The following is a 17941-nucleotide window of genomic DNA, read 5'->3' as shown; positions in this document are numbered from 1 at the left end:
CAGATGCCAACTTTGCTGCCACATACACCCGGACAACATCATTACTGGCCCCAACAACATCCAACATACCACCTCAGGACTATTTAATTGCTCATCTTCTAACATTGTGTATGCCATCAAATTCCAACAGTGCCCTTCAGCTCTCTATATTGAACAGGCCAAACCCTACGCCAAAGGATAAATGGACATAAATCTGACATCAGGAACCATAAGACAGAGAAGCCAGTAGGAGAACACTTCAATCTCCCAGGACATTCTATACAAGATCTCAAAGCAGCTGTTTTATTACAGAGAAATTTCAGAAACAGACAAGAAAGAGAAGTTTCTGAATTGGAACTAATTACCAAGCTTAAAACCATGGAGCCACCTGGGATGAATAGAGACATCAGATTCTTATCTCACTATGCATGATCAAGCTTTCTTTAGTGCCTCAGCCCTTGCTTTCCCCCCCCCCCCGGACTAATTGCAGTAATCAGCAGTCATTAACAGCCATCCCAGGTTTACCACTCCCATTCCCACCCACCCCCACCACCCTCTGTATATATATATATATAAGGGTCTGACACTTCTGTTTCTAGTGTATCTGAAGAGGTGTGCATGCACACGAAAGCTCATACCAAAATAAAAACTTAGTTGGTCTTTAAGGTGCTACTGAAGGAATTTTTTTCTATTTTGCTCATTGTGGGAGTTTACTATAGACCCCCAAGCCAAACAGATGATGCCTTCCTGAAACAGATGACCAAGCATTCAAAAGGAAGTGAGATAGTAGTAATGGGGGATTTCAACTATCCTGATATTTGTTGAATGTCAAACTCAACCAAGAGCATAAGGTTGAACATATTCCTCAGTGGTCTTGCAGATAATTTCATTGTCCAGAAAGTGGGAGAAGCAACAAGAGGATCAGCCATTTTAGATCTGGTCCTATCCAATAGTGATGACCTGATTAGTGGGGTAGAAGTGGCAGGATCATTAGGTGGGAGTGATCATGCTCTTCTGGAGTTTATTATACAGCGGAAAGGAGCAACCAAGCATACTAAGACTCAAATTCTAGACCTTAAGAAAGCCAACTTCAGAAAACTTAGGTAAACGCTGGGTGAAATCACATGGACTAATACTAAAAGAGAAGGGAGTTCATGATGGTTGGGAGTTTGTTAAAAGGGAGATATTAAAAGCACAACTTCAGGCAATACCAATGAGACGGAAACATGGAAGGTGCCTAAAGAAGCCAGGGTGGCTATCTAAAGAACTTTTAACTGAGTTAAGATTTAAAAGGGATATGTACCAAAAATGGAAAAAGGGGGAAACCACCAGAGAGGAATTCAAACAAATAGCCAGCACGTGTAGAGACAAAGTCAGAAAAGCTAAAGCACAGAATGAACTCAGGCTCGCTAGAGAGGTTAAAAGCAACAAAAAGGGCTTTTATGGGTATGTCCGTAGCAAAAGGAAGAACAAGGAGACAGTGGGGTCACTTAGAAGAGAAGATGGTGAAATGCGAACAGGGGACAGAGGAAGGGCAGAACTCCTCAATGCCTTCTTTGCCTCAGTCTTCTCCAAAAAAGAAAACAATGCCCGACCAGAAAAATATGGAGCAGATGATTCAGCAGGGGAAACACAGCCCAGAATAAGTAAGGAGGTAGTACAAGAATAAAAGTCAGCATGGGTTTCTGAAAAATAAGTCATGTCAGACTAATCTGATCTCATTTTTTGACAGAATTACAAGCCTGGTAGATGAAGGGAACGCTATGGATGTAGCCTATCTTGATTTCAGCAAGGCCTTTGACAAGGTGCCCCGTGATATTCTTGTAAAGAAGCTGGTAAAATGCGGGCTAGACAATTCTACCATTCAGTGGATTTGTAACTGGCTGACTGACCGAACCCAAAGGGTGCTCATCAATGGCTCCTCCTCATCCTGGAGAGTAGTGACTAGTGGGGTGCCACAGGGTTCTGTCTTGGGCCCAGTCTTGTTCAACATCTTTATCAATGACTTGGATGATGGGCTTGAGGGCATCCTGAGCAAGTTTGCAGACAACACCAAATTGGGAGGGGTGGCTAATACCCCAGAGGACAGGATCACACTTCAAAATGACCTTAACAGATTAGACAACTGGGCAAAAGCAAACAAGATGAATTTTAACAGGGAGAAATGTAAAGTACTACACTTGGCCAAAAAATTGAAAGGCACAAATACAGGATGGGAGACACCTGGCTTGAGAGCAGTACATGTGAAAAGGATCTAGGAGTCTTGGTAGACCACAGACTTGACATGAGTCAGCAGTGCGATGCAGCAGCTAAAAAAGCCAATGCAATTCTGGGCTGCATCAATAGGAGTATAGCATCTAGATCAAGGGAAGTAATAGTACCACTGTATTCTGCTCTGGTCAGACCTCACCTGGAGTACTGTGTCCAGTTCTGGGCACCACAGTTAAAGAAGGATACTGACAAGCTGGAACGTGTCCAGAAGAGGGCAACCAAAATGGTCAAAGGCCTGGAAACAATGCCTTATGAGGAACGGCTTAGGGAGCTGGGTATGTTTAGCCTGGAGAAGAGAAGGTTAAGGGGTGATATGATAGCCATGTTCAAATATATAAAATGATGTCATATAGAGGAGGGAGAAAGGTTGTTTTCTGCTGCTCCAGAGAAGCGGACACGGAGCAATGGATTCAAACTACAAGAAAGAAGATTCCACCTAAACATTAGGAAGAACTTCCTGACAGTAAGAGCTGTTCAGCAGTGGAATTTGCTACCAAGGAGTGTGGTGGAGTCTCCTTCTTTGGAGGTCTTTAAGCAGAGGCTTGACAGGCATATGTCAAGAATGCTTTGATGGTGTTTCCTTCCTGCTTGGCAGGGGGTTGGACTGGATGGCCCTTGTGGTCTCTTCCAACTCTAGGATTCTATGATTCTATATGCACTGCAGATAGCTGGTTGCAGGCTCGTGTGAGCCTCTCACTATTGTATAATTCAGTCTGTCTTCAGATTGAATTGTACGTTCCTGTTAAGTTCCCTTGAATCCCTCTTAAAAGAATAAAGACGCCACAATCTTATTCAAAGTTAATGAAAGAAGTTGACTGATATCCTTTCAGAGTTGGATTCCTGAAGACAGACTTAGTTACAAATATGTACATGTGGATCTGCCCCATATGGGGGAATAATCCCAGTGCTTCTAAGAGCTAGCAGAGCAGTCCTAGCTAAAAGCTGGTCAAACAAAGAAGGAAGTCAAAAGGAGAGAGGGGTGCTGCGTGACTTTCCCTCGCATGTCTTCTCTAGCATTACAAGGAATGTTGTACTGGACTGCCTCTCATGGATCACTTCCTGTCTCACCTGTCTGGAGCATCTTCCCTCTGTGTGTGACCAGGTAGATGGGCGTGACCCTGGCAGACCCCATCAAAGGGCCGGTCATGCAGCCATCATCCCTTCTTCTTCGATTTATTCCATCTCGATGTCCTTTGCTGTCTGCTGGCTCTCCGCCAGCAGCACACGGGCTCAGTCCCCACATGGGATAAACCCCCTCTCTCTTCTGTAACTACAAGCTAGAGCCTGCCTTCAGGATCATACTGCGAACTAAATGTAAGTAAACTTCTTGTTCCTTTCAAGAGAAGACTGTTGGGTCTTGACTGCCTCTCATGGATCACATCCTACAGTTTGCATAACTATCAGGCTACAAGAGGCCCCTTTCCTAGTCCAGCATCCTGTACTCACAGAGGCCACCCAAATATTGTCATGAGCGCTTGTGAAAAGGATCTACTAGCCCTAGGAACATGAGTCGACAGGGTGATGCAGCCGCAAAACAAGCTCATTCTAGGCTCCCTCAGCAGAAGTCCAGTGTTCCTCTCAAGGGAAGTCATAGCCCTGCTCTGTTCTGCCTTGGCCAGACCGTCTCTTGTTATTGCTTTTTGCACTTCACTTGGGGATGTCCTATGGAAAGTGGGGCAAACCTGCCCCAGGTCAAGGAAGGAAGGACTGGAGGCGTCCTTCTTGGGAACAGCTGGAAAGACGGGAATTGCCCCCAATCAGCCGACATGGCTCACTCACTGGTGTTGATCAGGAACTGGTTAGAGACCCCGGGATGGTCGACGTCGTGGATGGCGGCGGCAAAGATGGCAGCCAAAATCTCCAAGTCGGTGAAGACAGCCTGGAGCGAGCAGTTGGAGGGGAGACACAAACGGGAGGAAAGTGAGCAGAACTCTAACTGGGGACCATTGGCACGGTCAGGAGGCAAGTGATCACTGTGGTCCTCTAGGCTGGATTACCACAAGGCTGGGGCAGAATGTGGCCACCAGTTTTCTGGTGGGGGAATCAACGACTGAGCCAGGCTCAAGGTCTTCCTATCAATTCACAAGCCCATGAACAACATTTATTTTATTGCATTTATCTATTAAATTTCTATGGCCTCCTTCATCCAAGGACCGCAGGGTAGCTTGCAATATAAACTGTTCCCCAAGTTGACAAGCAACGAAAAACCAAGGCTTTAGTGCAGGCACTCCCAAACTCGGCCCTCCAGATGTTTTGGGACTACAATTCCCATCATCCCTGACCACTGGTCCTGTTAGCTAGGGATGATGGGAGTTGTAGTCCCCAAACATCTGGAGGGCCGAGTTTGGGGGTGCCTGCTTTAGTGTCATCAGCCCAGTCCTGCAGAAAGAACTCTCTGCCACTAGAGATTCAGCAGGTCGTATGGCCGTCTGCCATGGATGCTTCAGCTGAGACGCCTGCATTGTAGAGGGTTGGACTGGATGACCCTCAGGGTCCCTTCCGATGCTACAGTTCTATGACACCGCCAGCCACAAGGTAAAAAGAAGGCCAGTGGAGTTATGTCGCGTGGCCCCCAAACCCTTCCCCTCCCCGCCTCCCCCAGAATTCCCTCTTCACCTCCAGAGCCGGCATGGAGAGCAGGACGTGGGTGGACTGGGCCACGTCCGCCGCGTGGATGTTGTTGTGGTAGGCCACATCGGCGTGGTAGTGGTCCTCTAAGGTCATCAGGAAGGTAATGAAGGTGTCCGCGGGGATTTGGAAAGATTTCAGCAAGTCTCTTTCCTGCGGGGCGAGGGGTGCAGAAGAAGGCATCACTGACTTGTCAGTCATTTAAAAAGCACTTTTTAAAAAGCAGGGCGGCGGTCTCAAAACGGAGTCTCTAGGCAGGGAGCCTGTGGCCTCTCATTCCGTGCGCCACTGTGGCCTGAGGCTTTTGAGCAAGTGAGGGGCCATAGGACAGGTGTCAATTAAATGGTGCACATTCGTGGGCTGAATGTCGGGAGATTTGGGGCAGATTAAAGGAAGGACTTCTTCTCCCCCCACCCTTTAAAATTTATTTATTGGCCCAGTATACCTGAAGGAGCGTCTCCACCCCCATCATTCTGCCCGGACACTGAGGTCCAGCGGCGAGGGCAGCGGCGTAGCCTGGCTGCCCAGGGCAGAAAACTCAAAGGCAGGGGGCGGGGTGTCCGTGGCGCGCATGCGTCCCGCGTCATGGCGCATGCATCCTGACGCACGGCGCATGCACAGGAGGCATGCGACGTGGCAAACCGCGGAGCAAGCCGCGGAGTGAGGCAGTCTCACTTGCATCAGGGCTTCTGCTCAATGGTGGCGGCGGCGTTACGCAGCGGTGGCGGCCCTGCCCCCCCATTACTACGCCTTCTGGCGGTTCCCTCATTGCGAGAAGTGAGGTTACAGGGAACCAGGCAAAGGGCCTTCTCGGTGGTGGCACCCGCCCTGTGGAATGCCCTCCCAGCAGATGTCAAAGAGATAAATAACTCCCTGACATTTAGAAGACATCTGAAGGTAGCCCTGTTCAGGGAAGTTTTTAATGTGTGATATTTTAATGTATTTTGAATTTTTGTTGGAAGCCGCCCAGAGTGGGTGGGGTACAAATAATATATTATCATCATCATCAAATTAAAATTTTACAGAGCTATATCAAACATGAATAATCAAAACAAGATTCCAAGGAATCTCCTGGACTTCCACCCTCCCCTTTGTGGGTCCTATTATGAATCCTTCTCTCCCACATCTTTTATGACGATCCAAATCGATTACATCGATTACAGTAGTAGCACCCGCCCTGTGGAACGCCCTCCCATCAGATGTCAAAGAAATAAACAACTATCTGACTTTTAGAAGATATCTGAAGGCAGCCCCTTTGATGAATTATTGTATTTTAATATTTTGTTGGAAGCCACCCAGAGTGGCTGGGGAAACCCAGCCAGATGGGTAGGGTATAAATAAATAAATTAATAATTTATTATTATTATTATTATTATTATTATTATTATTACTACTACTACTACCACTATTACTATTACATCTCCACTGTGTCCAGAATTCACCCTTAAACTACAAGTGATATAAACTACAGGTGATATTTTAACTGTTTACAATGCTCTTTAAGAGAAGTTATCAATTTCCCCCGTCCCTTTTTAAAATGTTGGCCTTCCTGATTTCTGATCCTCCCGGTCATTTTACCCAAGTCCATCAACTTTGCCTGCCATTCTTCTCTGGTAGGAGAGGAAGGACTTGTTTTGATGCGGCGCAAACTGCGGAACTCATTGCCACGGGAGACAGCCATGGTGTCCAAGATAACATAGCCCCATATCTATGCACCGCAACCGAGTGTCTTGGCAGCTATTCTGCACTCTATGGAGCAGCTGCAGTAACTGGGGCCCTCTCCACCAGTTGATGGACCTCTCCCCGATGGGCTACGCTAACACAGCTGGGCACTGTGCCTGCGTGGCAACCACCTCTGCTCCTCCCTTTTCAATCCTCTCTTGGGGGCATTGTTATACAGTGGTTCCCCTCCTTCCTCCTGGGCCGTGTCCGGAAAGTGGTGTTGGAAGATGAGTGTTCAGACCCCTAGGTTCTCACTTGTGGGGTGCCTCAGGGCACCATCCTCTCCCCCATGCTTTTAAATATCTATATGAAGCCGCAGGGAGAGATCACCAGGGGGTTTGGGCTGGGTGTCCATCAGCATGCGGATGATACCCAGCTCTACCTCTCTTTTAAATCAGAACCAGTGACGGCGGTGAAGTTCCTGTGTGAGTGTCTGGAGGCGGTTGGAGGATGGATGGCGGCTAACAGATTGAGATTGAATCCTGACAAGACAGAAGGACTGTTTTTGGGGGACAGGAGGCGGGCAGGTGTGGAGGACTCCCTGGTCCTGAATGGGGTAACTGTGCCCCTGAAGGACCAGGTGCGCAGCCTGGGAGGCATTTTGGACTCACAGCTGTCCATGGAGGCGCAGGTCAATTCTGTGTCCAGGGCAGCTGTCTATCAGCTCCATCTGGTATGCAGGATGAGACCCTCCCTGCCCGCAAACTGTCTTGCTAGAGTGGTGCATGCTCTAATTATTTCCCGCTTGAACGCCTGCCATGCGCTCTATGTGAGGCTACCTTTGAAGGTGACCCGGAAACTACAATTAGTCCAGAATGTGGCAGCTAGACTGGTGACTGGGAGCGACCGCTGAGACCATATAACCCCAGTCCTAAGAGACCAGCACAATTCAAAGGGTTGGTGCCGACCTTGAAAGAACCAAGCAGCCTCAGCCCAGTAGACCTGAATGAGGGTCTCCACCCCGGACACCGGGGTCCCTCTCTTGAGGGCCTTCTGGTGGTTCCCTCCCTGCGAGAAGCCAAGTTATAGGGATCCGGGCAGAGGGCCTTCTCGGTAGTGGCGCCCGCCCTGTGGAACGCCCTCGCATCAGATGCCAAGGAAATGAACAACTATTTGACTTTTAGAAGACATCTGAAGGCAGCCCTGTTGAGGGAAGCTTTTAATGACTGGTTTTTAATCTTTTGTTGGAAGCCGCCCAGAGTGCCTGGGGAAACCCAGCCAGATGGGTGGGGTATAAGTAATAAATTATGATGGGAGATGGTGGTGCAGAAGAGGCTGGCTGGTACAGGTCCCCACTGCCCCCCTCCCCATCAAAGCCCCCAGGGCCCCCTCTCACCTGGAAGATGCTGTACATGACGACTGTCAGAGGGCGGTGGCCGGAGTACTCGGAAATCTTGAAGACATCCAGGCCCCACTTGTTGACGTCTTCCAGTTCCTAAGGAGGAGAGGGCAAGAGAGCACAGAACTTTAAAGAAATCTTTGGCAGAGAGATCGTAGCCAGAAGCACCCCAGAGCCATAAATATAAAGAGAAAATTAACAGCACCTCACTGGGTGGAACTGAAATATTCCACTCCAAAGAGGCAATTGACCAAAGAGGTGTTCTTCAGGGTAGGGAAAACCCTGCAGCCAGAAGAAATGCAATTTATTAGCCACCCCTTCAGCTTCTTGTCTCTTTCTTTTGTCAGTTTTTCCTCTGGGTTGCTGCCTTTTGTTTCTTCCTTTTTTTCCTCCCAACCCGGACCTCTCTCTCCCCCCCCCCCAACCGCTTACCCTCAGTAAACCTGAAAATCTCACGAGAACAAAAGACAAACCATTTAAAATTAAGGCAATCTGAAAATATTCAGCAGAATAACAGAATAGCTGTGCAACTGCTGTTCTAGGACCTCCAGTGATCTAACTACAGCTTAACATTATAGCAAGAAGCTCAATCTGAAAAGAAACAAGGCAACTCGTCCCGTCCCCCCCCGCCACCTCAAGGGCTGTTTGCTGGGGAATTGTCGAATCCCCACACTTCACTTTCCAGATCGCAACTCCCACCGCTTCACTATATATATATATATATCAGCCATAATTGTGGCCCATCTAGACATGCTTTTCCTTTGTGATAATTTGCTCTCATGGTGCTATCGGGGAGATCCTGTTATGAGATTTCTAAGGTCTTACATATTTATATAATAAATGTTCATAAATGTACAAGGCAAACACATACATAAGTATATCAGCCACCTGTCGGAAATAGTGCAGGAGAACAATCCTGAAGCCATTTTGACTCTCCCAAATTGACCTCAACTATTTCTCTGCAAAGGAGGAAGGAAATGGGAAAAGCTTTCCAATGGTCTTTGGATTGTAGGGGCTTAAACCTCCCTGTAAACACAGCCTGGCAAGTATCTGTTAAGGTGATATCAATATGCGTAAGAGATTCAGGAACTAAGTATTGACCATTTCCAAGGAATGGCCAGGCTACCCAGAAAAGGCAATTGATAAGGCATCATCAGGTATCCTGGCAGACAGGAGAGAAGCAACACACTCCAATTTCTGCTGGGGACCCCCTCTTTCTGTGGTGTATGTATGATGTATTTGGGGGGTAGTCTTGGGCTAATGGGTGGGCAATTTCAAAAGTCTATAAAAGAGCTTGGACACCATTGTTGTGGGTTCCTCCTCGCTCCTGCCTCTGGGGAGTGAGGATCCTGTTGCAACTGTTCAATAAAGATCAGGCTTACTAGCCGCTTTGCTTCTTCTCAATATTCTCTGCTTGGCCTCTCTTATTTTCTCCTACTGATAGGGAACCTACATAAGGACACTAGACAGGCTGTTGGATGCCCCACAAGGGGCAAAGGAGCAGCTTTTTCTCCTAACCCATGGCCATAGCAGCTTCCTGGAACCAGGAACCATCTCCCCCCAAGCCCACATCTGCCCTCTTCCTCACCCTGGCCAGCAGGCCCTCCTTCTCCGTCTTGACCCCGAAGCGAGGGATGGTGGTCACGCAGCGGAAGCTGGATCCGTGCGTCAGTTTCTTCACGCCGCTGATCTGTGACATCGGCCGATTCTCCTTCTCCTTCTCCTTCTCCTTCTTCTTCTTCTCTTTGTCCTTCTCTTTAGGGCCCAGGGTTGGGATCTCCACCTCATGCTGCTTGTCTGAAACGGGGCGGGGAGGGGGGTGGATTAAAAATTCACTGCATGCCGTTCATTGGAGGGAAAATGTCAGATTTATTTATTTATTTTTGCATTTTTAATATTTTGATGGAAGCTGCCTCGAGTGGCTGGGGTGTAAATAAATTGTTGTTGTTGTTGTTGTTGTTGTTGTTGTTGTTGTTATTAGAACACAGGTGCAAATGGACTCCGGGGAGTGCCACTTCCGGTGGGATCGAGGGACAACCCTCTCGGCTGCCCACCATGAAACAAAGCACACTAGAACTTTCTTGGGGGTGTGGAGAACAGTTTCCCAAGGGCAGGATGAAATAAAACCTCATCGGAAGCGACAAACAGCCCCCCACCAAATAAAATATCCACAAGGCGAAGATTTGCATTGAGCTTTCCGAAGCCCAAAGAAAACAGGTCCCCTCTGCAAGGAGCTTACAGTCTGGGATTTGGCACAGGGGCCAACAGGAGGAAGGAGATAGGACCAGCTTTCCTCGTGCTCCTCATCAATTCTTGCCCTGCTTGCCACAGCCCCTTCTTTTTTTAAAGCCCCCCCCCTTTAAAAAAGGCCCTGGCTGGTCTTTTTCTGGAGCATTGCTGGGAGGTGGGACACAGCAAAGAAGGCCCATGTTGAATATCTCTTCCCCCCGGCCCCTCGCACGAGTCTCCTGCTGTTCCGAGGGAGACCCCCGCCCCAATATTCCCGAGGCATGCAAGGATTGACGTCAGCGGAGGCTAATAATATGACCAACGCCATGGCAACGGGAGATGCTGCGTGCTGGAATGCCGGTCCTCTCCCGAAAGTGATGTTTCCAGAGAGCAGACGGGGTCTCTCTCCCCACCTCACCCCGGAGAGGAGTCTTCTCGCTCTTGCCTCCGTCACAAATGCCGCACAGAGATTCGTGCGGCACAGAGGAAGGGAACCTCTTGCTTAACACCTGATATATATTTCATACACACTTGTTTTCCCGCACTGTGTTTTAAATACGGCGCCGAGGTTTAATTTTAAAAAGCGAATATCAAAATGTAAGAAGGTTGCCGGCCAGATGGCAAGCGCGCAAACAGGACCTCGGTTACTGAAGATGCTAGTCCTCATGGTTCTAAATGAGCTACCTTTTACAGAGTTGGACTATTGGTCCCTGTCAGGGCCGGATTTCAGTTTGATGCGGCCCTCAGCTCCTGAAGGTAATGGGGCCCTTTCTATGTCCAGCTGTCCTTTGTCAAATTGTCACTGTTTTTTGTGTTGAATATATGCGGGTGGCGCTGTCAGTTAAACCACAGAGCCTAGGGCTTGCCGATCAAAAGGTCGGCGGCTCGAATCCCTGTGACGGGGTGAGCTCCCGTTGCTCGGTCCCAGCTCCTGCCCACCTAGCAGTTTGAAAGTGTGTCAAAGTGCAAGTAGATAAATAGGTACTGCTCCAGCGGGAAGGTAAACAGCGTTTCCGTGCGCTGCTCTGGTTCGCCAGAAGTGGCTTAGTCATGCTGGCCACATGACCTGTATGCCAGCTCCCTCGGCCAGTAAAGCGAGATGAGCGCTGCAACCGCAGAGTCATCCACGACTGGACCTAATGGCCAGGGGACCCTTTACCTTTACCTATATGCTATATGGTCAATTATGGACCTGATAGGTATCTCAAGCCATTTGCACATAACAAAATATGCAGAATGTAGGCACCCTATATATAGAAAGGAGCAAACCAGGGATATGTGAATGGGCTGCTGAAGAGCGCAGCTCGAACCCACAACCTTGGCATGATCAGCACCAAGGCCAGTGCGCTCCCCTTTTTGCAAGCGAGGGATCCTTTCCACCCCCAAACCTTCTCTTCTCCATCTCCCTGGGGGACTCACCCAAGAAAGTGCTGCTGATGTATTCGGATACTTGGTTCCCAGAGCGGCTGGTTTCGGAGAGGTGGGTCAGTTCTCGATTCAGCATCCTTTTGAACTGCGGGGAGAGAGCAGGAAACAGTTCAATAACTCAAAGGAGCAACTCATGGGCAGCCTGCACTGCAGGAGAATTTGCGTCGCGCCGAAAGTTAAGAGCCGTGTTTTCAAGGGGGTGAGAGTTTTGGCAAGCAGGGAGAATTGCTTCTAGTCCTCATGACCCAAGAGGAAAGGGCTCTGGGAGGCAGCAAGATGCCTCCGGGCAGATGGGACACAGCAATCCATTCCAGGTGTGGCTTGACTCTGCCATCCTTTTTAAAAATATATATACAGCAGTACCTTGGTTTTCAAACGCAATTCGCTCTGGAAGACTGCTTGACTTCCAAAACGTTCAAAAACCAAGGCACAAAAGGGCTGTCTGTGATTTCAAAGGAGAAAATAAAAACTCATCAGAAGCTGTTCGACTTCGGAAACACGTTCGAAATTGGAAGCATTTTCGGAAACTGAGATACCACTGTATCTTCTTCTCTTTATTCCCTGTTTAGGGAAGTTTTTAATGACTGATGTTTTAATGTAGTTTTAATCTTTTATTGGAAGCCGCCAGAGTGGCTGGGGAAACCCAGCCAGATGGGCAGGGTATAAATAAATTATTATTATTATTATTATTATTATTATTATTATTATTATTAAGATTACAAGTGCACAGAGTAAGATAAGACACAAAAGAAGATAAGAAAATAGCACCCACGTAGAAAACAAAACAGAACGACAACAAAAATGTACACATTACCACCCCACCCCCAACCAGACCTGAACCTAATACGGTATTTATAAGAAAACAATTCCAAATATCATTGAATTTGTCCATGGCAAGTCTATGTTTGTACGCAACTCCGACTACTGGTCCATGCTGCCTGGGGATGGTGAGAGCTGGAGTGCAGCAACATCTGAAGGGGTCCAGGTCCCCCACAGCTGATCTTGAGGAAAAGATCTTCCAGGATAGCTGCGATTCCTCTCCCCGTAGAACTAACCTGACCTTTGGCAAGTGCATAGAGCTGAAATAGGAAGTGGGGAAAGAGGGACACCCTTCCAATTCCCTCCTTCAGCCCTGTGTCCTATTGGGGTTGCAGAGCCGTCAGTCCGGGCTATGCCCCGAGCCCCGTCCAATTTTGGGGGTCCTGGACCCAGTGGGGGTTAGGAGCTAACCAGTCGCCGAACTGGTCGGATAAGCTTCTTGTTAAGACATTTGAGCAAGGCCGGATTTACATATAAGCTCAACAAGCTCTAGCATAGCTGTCAAGTTTTCCCTTTTCTCGCGAGGAAGCCTATTCAGCATAAGGGAATTTCCCTTTTAAAAAGGGAGAACTTGGCAGCTATGCTCTAGCTTAGGGCCCAACTCTCTTGCCCCCCCCCAAAAAAAAATTAAAGGAAAAACAACAACTGGATGTCCATTGAGAGCGGCCGCCGAGACCACATAACACTGGTCTTGAAAGGTGTTGAAAGATCTACATTGGCTCCCAGTACGTTTCTGAGCACAATTCAAAGTGTTGGTGCTGACCTTTAAAGCCCTAAATGGCCTCGGTCCAGTATACCTGAAGGAGCGTCTCCACCTCCATCATTCTGCCCGGACACTGAGGTCCAGCTCCGAGGGCCTTCTGGCGGTTCCCTCGTTGCGACAAGCCAAGTTGCAGGGAACTAGGCAGAGGGCCTTCTCGGTGGTGGCGCCTACCCTGTGGAACGCCCTCCCAACAGATGTCAAAAAGGAAAACAACTACCAGACTTTTAGAAGACATCTGAAGGCAGCCCTGTTCAGGGAGGCTTTTAATGTTAAATAGATTACTGTGTTTTATTTTTCTGTTGGAAGCCGCCCAGAGTGGCTGGGGAAACCTAGCCAGATGGGCGGGTATAAATAATAAATTATTATTATTATTATTATTATTATTATTATTATTAAGGTAAATGTAAAGGGGCCCCTGACCATCAGGTCCAGTCGTGTCCGACTCTGGGGTTGCGGCGCTCATCTCGCTCTATAAGCCAAGGGAGCCGGCGTTTGTCCGCAGACAGCTTCCGGGTCATGTGGCCAGCATGACAAAGCTGCTTCTGGCGAACCAGAGCAGTGCACCGTTTACCTTCCCGCCAGAGCGGTTCCTATTTATCTACTTGCACTTTTGATGTGCTTTCGAACTGCTAGGTGGGCAGGAGCTGGGACCGAGCAACGGGAGCTCACCCTGTCACAGGGATTCGAACCGCCGACCTTCTGATCAGCAAGCCCTAGACTCTGTGGTTTAACCCACAGCGCCACCTGGGTCCCTATTATTATTATTATTATTATTATTATTATTATTATTATTATTATTTCCAAAATCTAAGATAAAAAACAAATAAAATAAAGCCTACATGTAGCAACCGTGTTTTGTAGGCTCCCTCAAAAATCCCTGCTTTGCTCCTTTCTATATTTATAGGGTGCTGACATTCTGTATGGACTGCATGGGCAAATGGATTTTGATACCTATGAGGTCCATCAATGACCATCTAGCAGATACTCAACACAAAAGCCAGTGGCCATTTGTTGTTGACAAAGGACAGCTGCACATAGAAAGGGCCTTATTGCCTTCAGGAGCTGAGGGCCGCATCAAACCTCAATCCGGCCCTGCGTTTGAGTGTCCTCATCAGCACCCCAAAAGAGCGAGTCAGGTGGCAGGAGCTGCAACTAAATGTGGGGGCCCCTCCAGGCTAAGGGGTGGGGCTCTTTCCTCTGCCCCCCCTCACCTAGCTGCTAGGTAGGGGAACATGAGCCAGAGTTTTGGGGTGTGAGCTGAGCTGGAAGCTGGAGGGACAGAGACCCGCTTGCTCTGTGAGCCTCTGTCCTCTGCTCAGGTTGTAGAGAGGAGCAAATAAAACCAAATATCCCAAAGCCAGCACAGTCTCTGGCGGTTTTCGTTCCAGAGAAGCCAAATGCCTGGGGCCGCCCAGAGTCTCTTGTCGCCCAGAGATTTGGGGTGACGTGTAAAGGGAAAGAACAGCAACGTCCCTCATAAAAAGCGAGCAGGGAAGACGAGGTGGGGAGGGTCTCTCAGAAGTCCCAAGAACTGCAGGAGACCCATAAAAGTCGCAATTATGGGATGCCAGCTGCAGCACACGCAGAAATGAGTCAAAGCAAAGCAATTTTATGAAACATGGTGGAGGCTGGGGTGGGGGGCGGGGGGTGGGAAGGGATTCCATACTCCAGGCGGCTTGCAAAATGATGGATTTAGATTCCAATCTTAGTGGTTTTTAAATCATTGGCAACAATGGGTGCTGTTGGATTCACTAGGGATATCGATAAATATTGAAATCCTTAAAAAGCATTCGCAAGACTTTGAGATTTAGGGTGTCATCGTCCCATCCCCCCCAAAATGCAAGGTTTTGAAAGGGTTTTTTTGTCACATTTGAAACACTTTCCCACCCCTACCTGGAGGTGACATTGGGGATCAAACCTGCAAGGCAGTTTGCTCTACCACTTAAAAACAAAGCAAGCTTCCAGTCCTCATGACCCTGAGCAAGAAGCTGATTTAAGCCTTATCAAAGAATTGCGGAGTCGGAAAGGGAACCCCAGGGGTCATCTACTCCAACCCCCTGCAATGCCAGACAGTGACTGGCAGTGACTGCCCTGTGTGTCTCTCTCAGCCCTGCCTGAATATGTTGTTCTGGATTGGACCTCTGGCAGCCTGCCAGGCAGAGACGCTCTAACCACTGATTTAACATCACACACCCACTGGCAAAATTAACGGAAAAACTTCGTGATGAAGGCGATAGAGATTTTAAGAAGGACTGGGAACCATTTATGTCATATTTACAGAATCATTGTAAAGAAATGGACTAACTTGCAGTGTTTGACTAAACACCTGCAGTTAACAAAACAAATGTAGAAAGAGAAACAGGATGTTAAAATGATAGGAGAAGAATAATTATTTTTGCAAAAAAAATTTTTTAAAGAATAAGAAATAACCAATGAGCAGGGAGAGATAATATGCCAACAAACCAAAAAGAGAAGTTGAAGGAAGTCACTGGGGGTGGGGGTGAGGATTTATAAGGTATTTTGTTTTTGAAATAATGATTGTGACGATGATAAAAATGGTAAATTCAATAAAAATATTTTTTTAAAAAATTAAAATTAAAAAAACCACACCCACACACCCTGAGAAGTGAGTCTCACAGATCAAGCGTGCACCCCCCTCCCTAGCTGGGGGGGGGCACACCCACTTTAGAAACAAAAACTGTCCCAAACCTTTGCAGCAGAACAGAAGTCCCCGCTGCTGCTCCCCCCTCGCTTGCCCACATTTGGAAGGGGCACCTGTGCTCCACTTGCTTACCTGGGCGATGGGGTCTTGGAAAACGAGCAACCCCGGGGGGCTGGTGTCGGGCATCGCACCGCCGCCGCCCCTCGCCTGCCCAGCGCGCTGCTGCTTGCAACCCGACCCTCCTCTCCTCCTCCGAGGCTCGCCTCCACCTGCCTGAGCCCCCAATCCCAAAAAAGGAGGAGGAGGAGGAAAGAACTCTGCTCCGCAAAAAAGGAAAGAAAAGGGGGTTTCTCTGCAAAGCTCAGAGCCGAGGAGCAAGCGCTGGCAACGGGGGTCCCCCCTGCATCACCGAGCCGGAGAGATGCGCCAGGGATGCTCCAGGTGAGCTGTCCTCTCGGCGGCCGCCCAATCAGAAGCCGCGGGCAGAGGGGCAGGAGCCCGTTCCGCCTCCCGATTGGCTGGCGGGAGCCTGGGGATGCTGCTGCTACTGCTGTCGCTCGGAGGTGGTACCCAGACGCTGCTGCCAGGCGCGCACGGGGACAAGGAGTGGGCAAGACTTCGGAGCTGCCTTTGGGTGGGCAAGGTGGGCATTGGGAGGGGGCTCAATTGCCACAGGGGACAAGCTCTCTCTCCCCCCCCCCTCTCTAATGTGTGTCCAGAGAAAAGCAGCTGGCAGAGAGACCGCTTCTCAATGCTTTCTTTATTCTCCATCCACGGCTTTGCAAAAGAACGTAAACAGAGGCTGGTTGCTGGATCTGACCAGTGTCGGATTTACGTACAGTATAAGCTAAACAAGGTCTAGCTTAGGGCCCCACTCTCTTGCCCACCCCCCAAAAAATGTACAGTAAAGGGGGGGAAACCTGGATGTACAATTCCAAAATATAAGATAAAAAACAAATAAAACAAAACCTACATACAGCCAGGAGCGGCTTAGTCCTGCTGGCCACATGACCCGGAAGCTGTACGCCGGCTCCCTCGGCCAGTAAAGCGAGATGAGCGCCACAACCCCAGAGTCGTCCGAGACTGGACTTAATGGTCAGGGGTCCCTTTACCTTTACATACAGCAACCGTGTTTTGTGTCGTGTAGGCTCCTATTTGTGATGTTCAAATGGCTTGAGATACCTATGAGGTCCATCAATGACCATATAGCATCTAGTTACAGGTAGGTAGCCGTGTTGGTCTGAGTCGAAGCAAAATAAAAAAATTCCTTCAGTAGCACCTTAAAGACCAACCAAGTTTTTATTTTGGTATGAGCTTTCGTGTGTATCTGATGAAGTGTGCATGCACACGAAAGCTCATACCAAAATAAAAACTTAGTTGGTCTTTAAGGTGCTACTGAAGGAATTTTTTCATATAGCATCTATTCAACACAAAAAAAACAGGAACAGCTGGACATAGCAAGAGCCCCATTTGATGAGGCAGAGAGCCAGCTTCCCAACACTTTATTTATTCTCCATCCCTGGCTTTGCAAAAGAACATAAACAGAGGCTGGTTGCTGGATCTGACCCATCTGCTCCAGCCAGATGCCCCCCAAACGAAGCCTGCAAGCAGGAACCACCCTCTCCCCTCACTGCCTCCAATCCCTTTGGCCCAGAATGCACCCAACCGCACCAAAGCAGTTTCCACGGACCCTTTCTAGATGCTGGAAGTTCCTTGCTTAATTTCTTGATTTATTATGTTACATTCATAGCCCTCCTCCCCCCCCATGTGCTGTGCCAATCTTCCCGCAGGCCAGGGAGCTTTACGTAGCTGGTGGGGGCTTGAACACGGGTCCCCTCCTGGCCTGAGAGGGGTACCCAGAATCCTTTGAGAGAAAGGATGCGCTTGAGAGATGCATAGCTCAAAGAATGAATGAATGGATGGATGGATCTTTATTTGCGTCAGCCGTCGACCATAGCAATAAAACAACAAGACGGTATACAAAGAATAAAAATAAAAAGCCAATGATATGAAATAGATTTTAGGGTTTTGACTCAATGGTCAAATAGTGGATCTTATTCTGATTGCCCCAGCTAAAAAGCTTGCAGCCTTTGCTGTTGCC

At 48.5% G+C, this 17941-nt stretch overlaps 1 protein-coding gene across 2 annotated transcripts in view; it reads right to left on the bottom strand.

The window, feature by feature from the left end:
- PDE4C (phosphodiesterase 4C) overlaps positions 1-17941 on the bottom strand; it is a 90049-nt gene that overhangs the window by 7886 nt on the left and 64222 nt on the right. For both annotated transcript variants that reach the window (XM_035119374.2, XM_035119373.2), the window contains 5 exons: positions 11588-11681; positions 9528-9736; positions 7937-8035; positions 4867-5031; positions 4030-4129 (listed from right to left, as the gene is read on the bottom strand). In XM_035119374.2, the coding sequence (XP_034975265.2) occupies positions 4030-4129; positions 4867-5031; positions 7937-8035; positions 9528-9736; positions 11588-11681 (667 nt within the window). The remainder of the gene's footprint in view (positions 1-4029; positions 4130-4866; positions 5032-7936; positions 8036-9527; positions 9737-11587; positions 11682-17941) is intronic.

The sequence above is a fragment of the Zootoca vivipara genome, chromosome 6 (genome assembly GCF_963506605.1).
Source record: "Zootoca vivipara chromosome 6, rZooViv1.1, whole genome shotgun sequence".
Lineage (NCBI taxonomy): Eukaryota > Metazoa > Chordata > Lepidosauria > Squamata > Lacertidae > Zootoca > Zootoca vivipara.
This window is presented reverse-complemented; position numbering and strand designations above follow the sequence as displayed.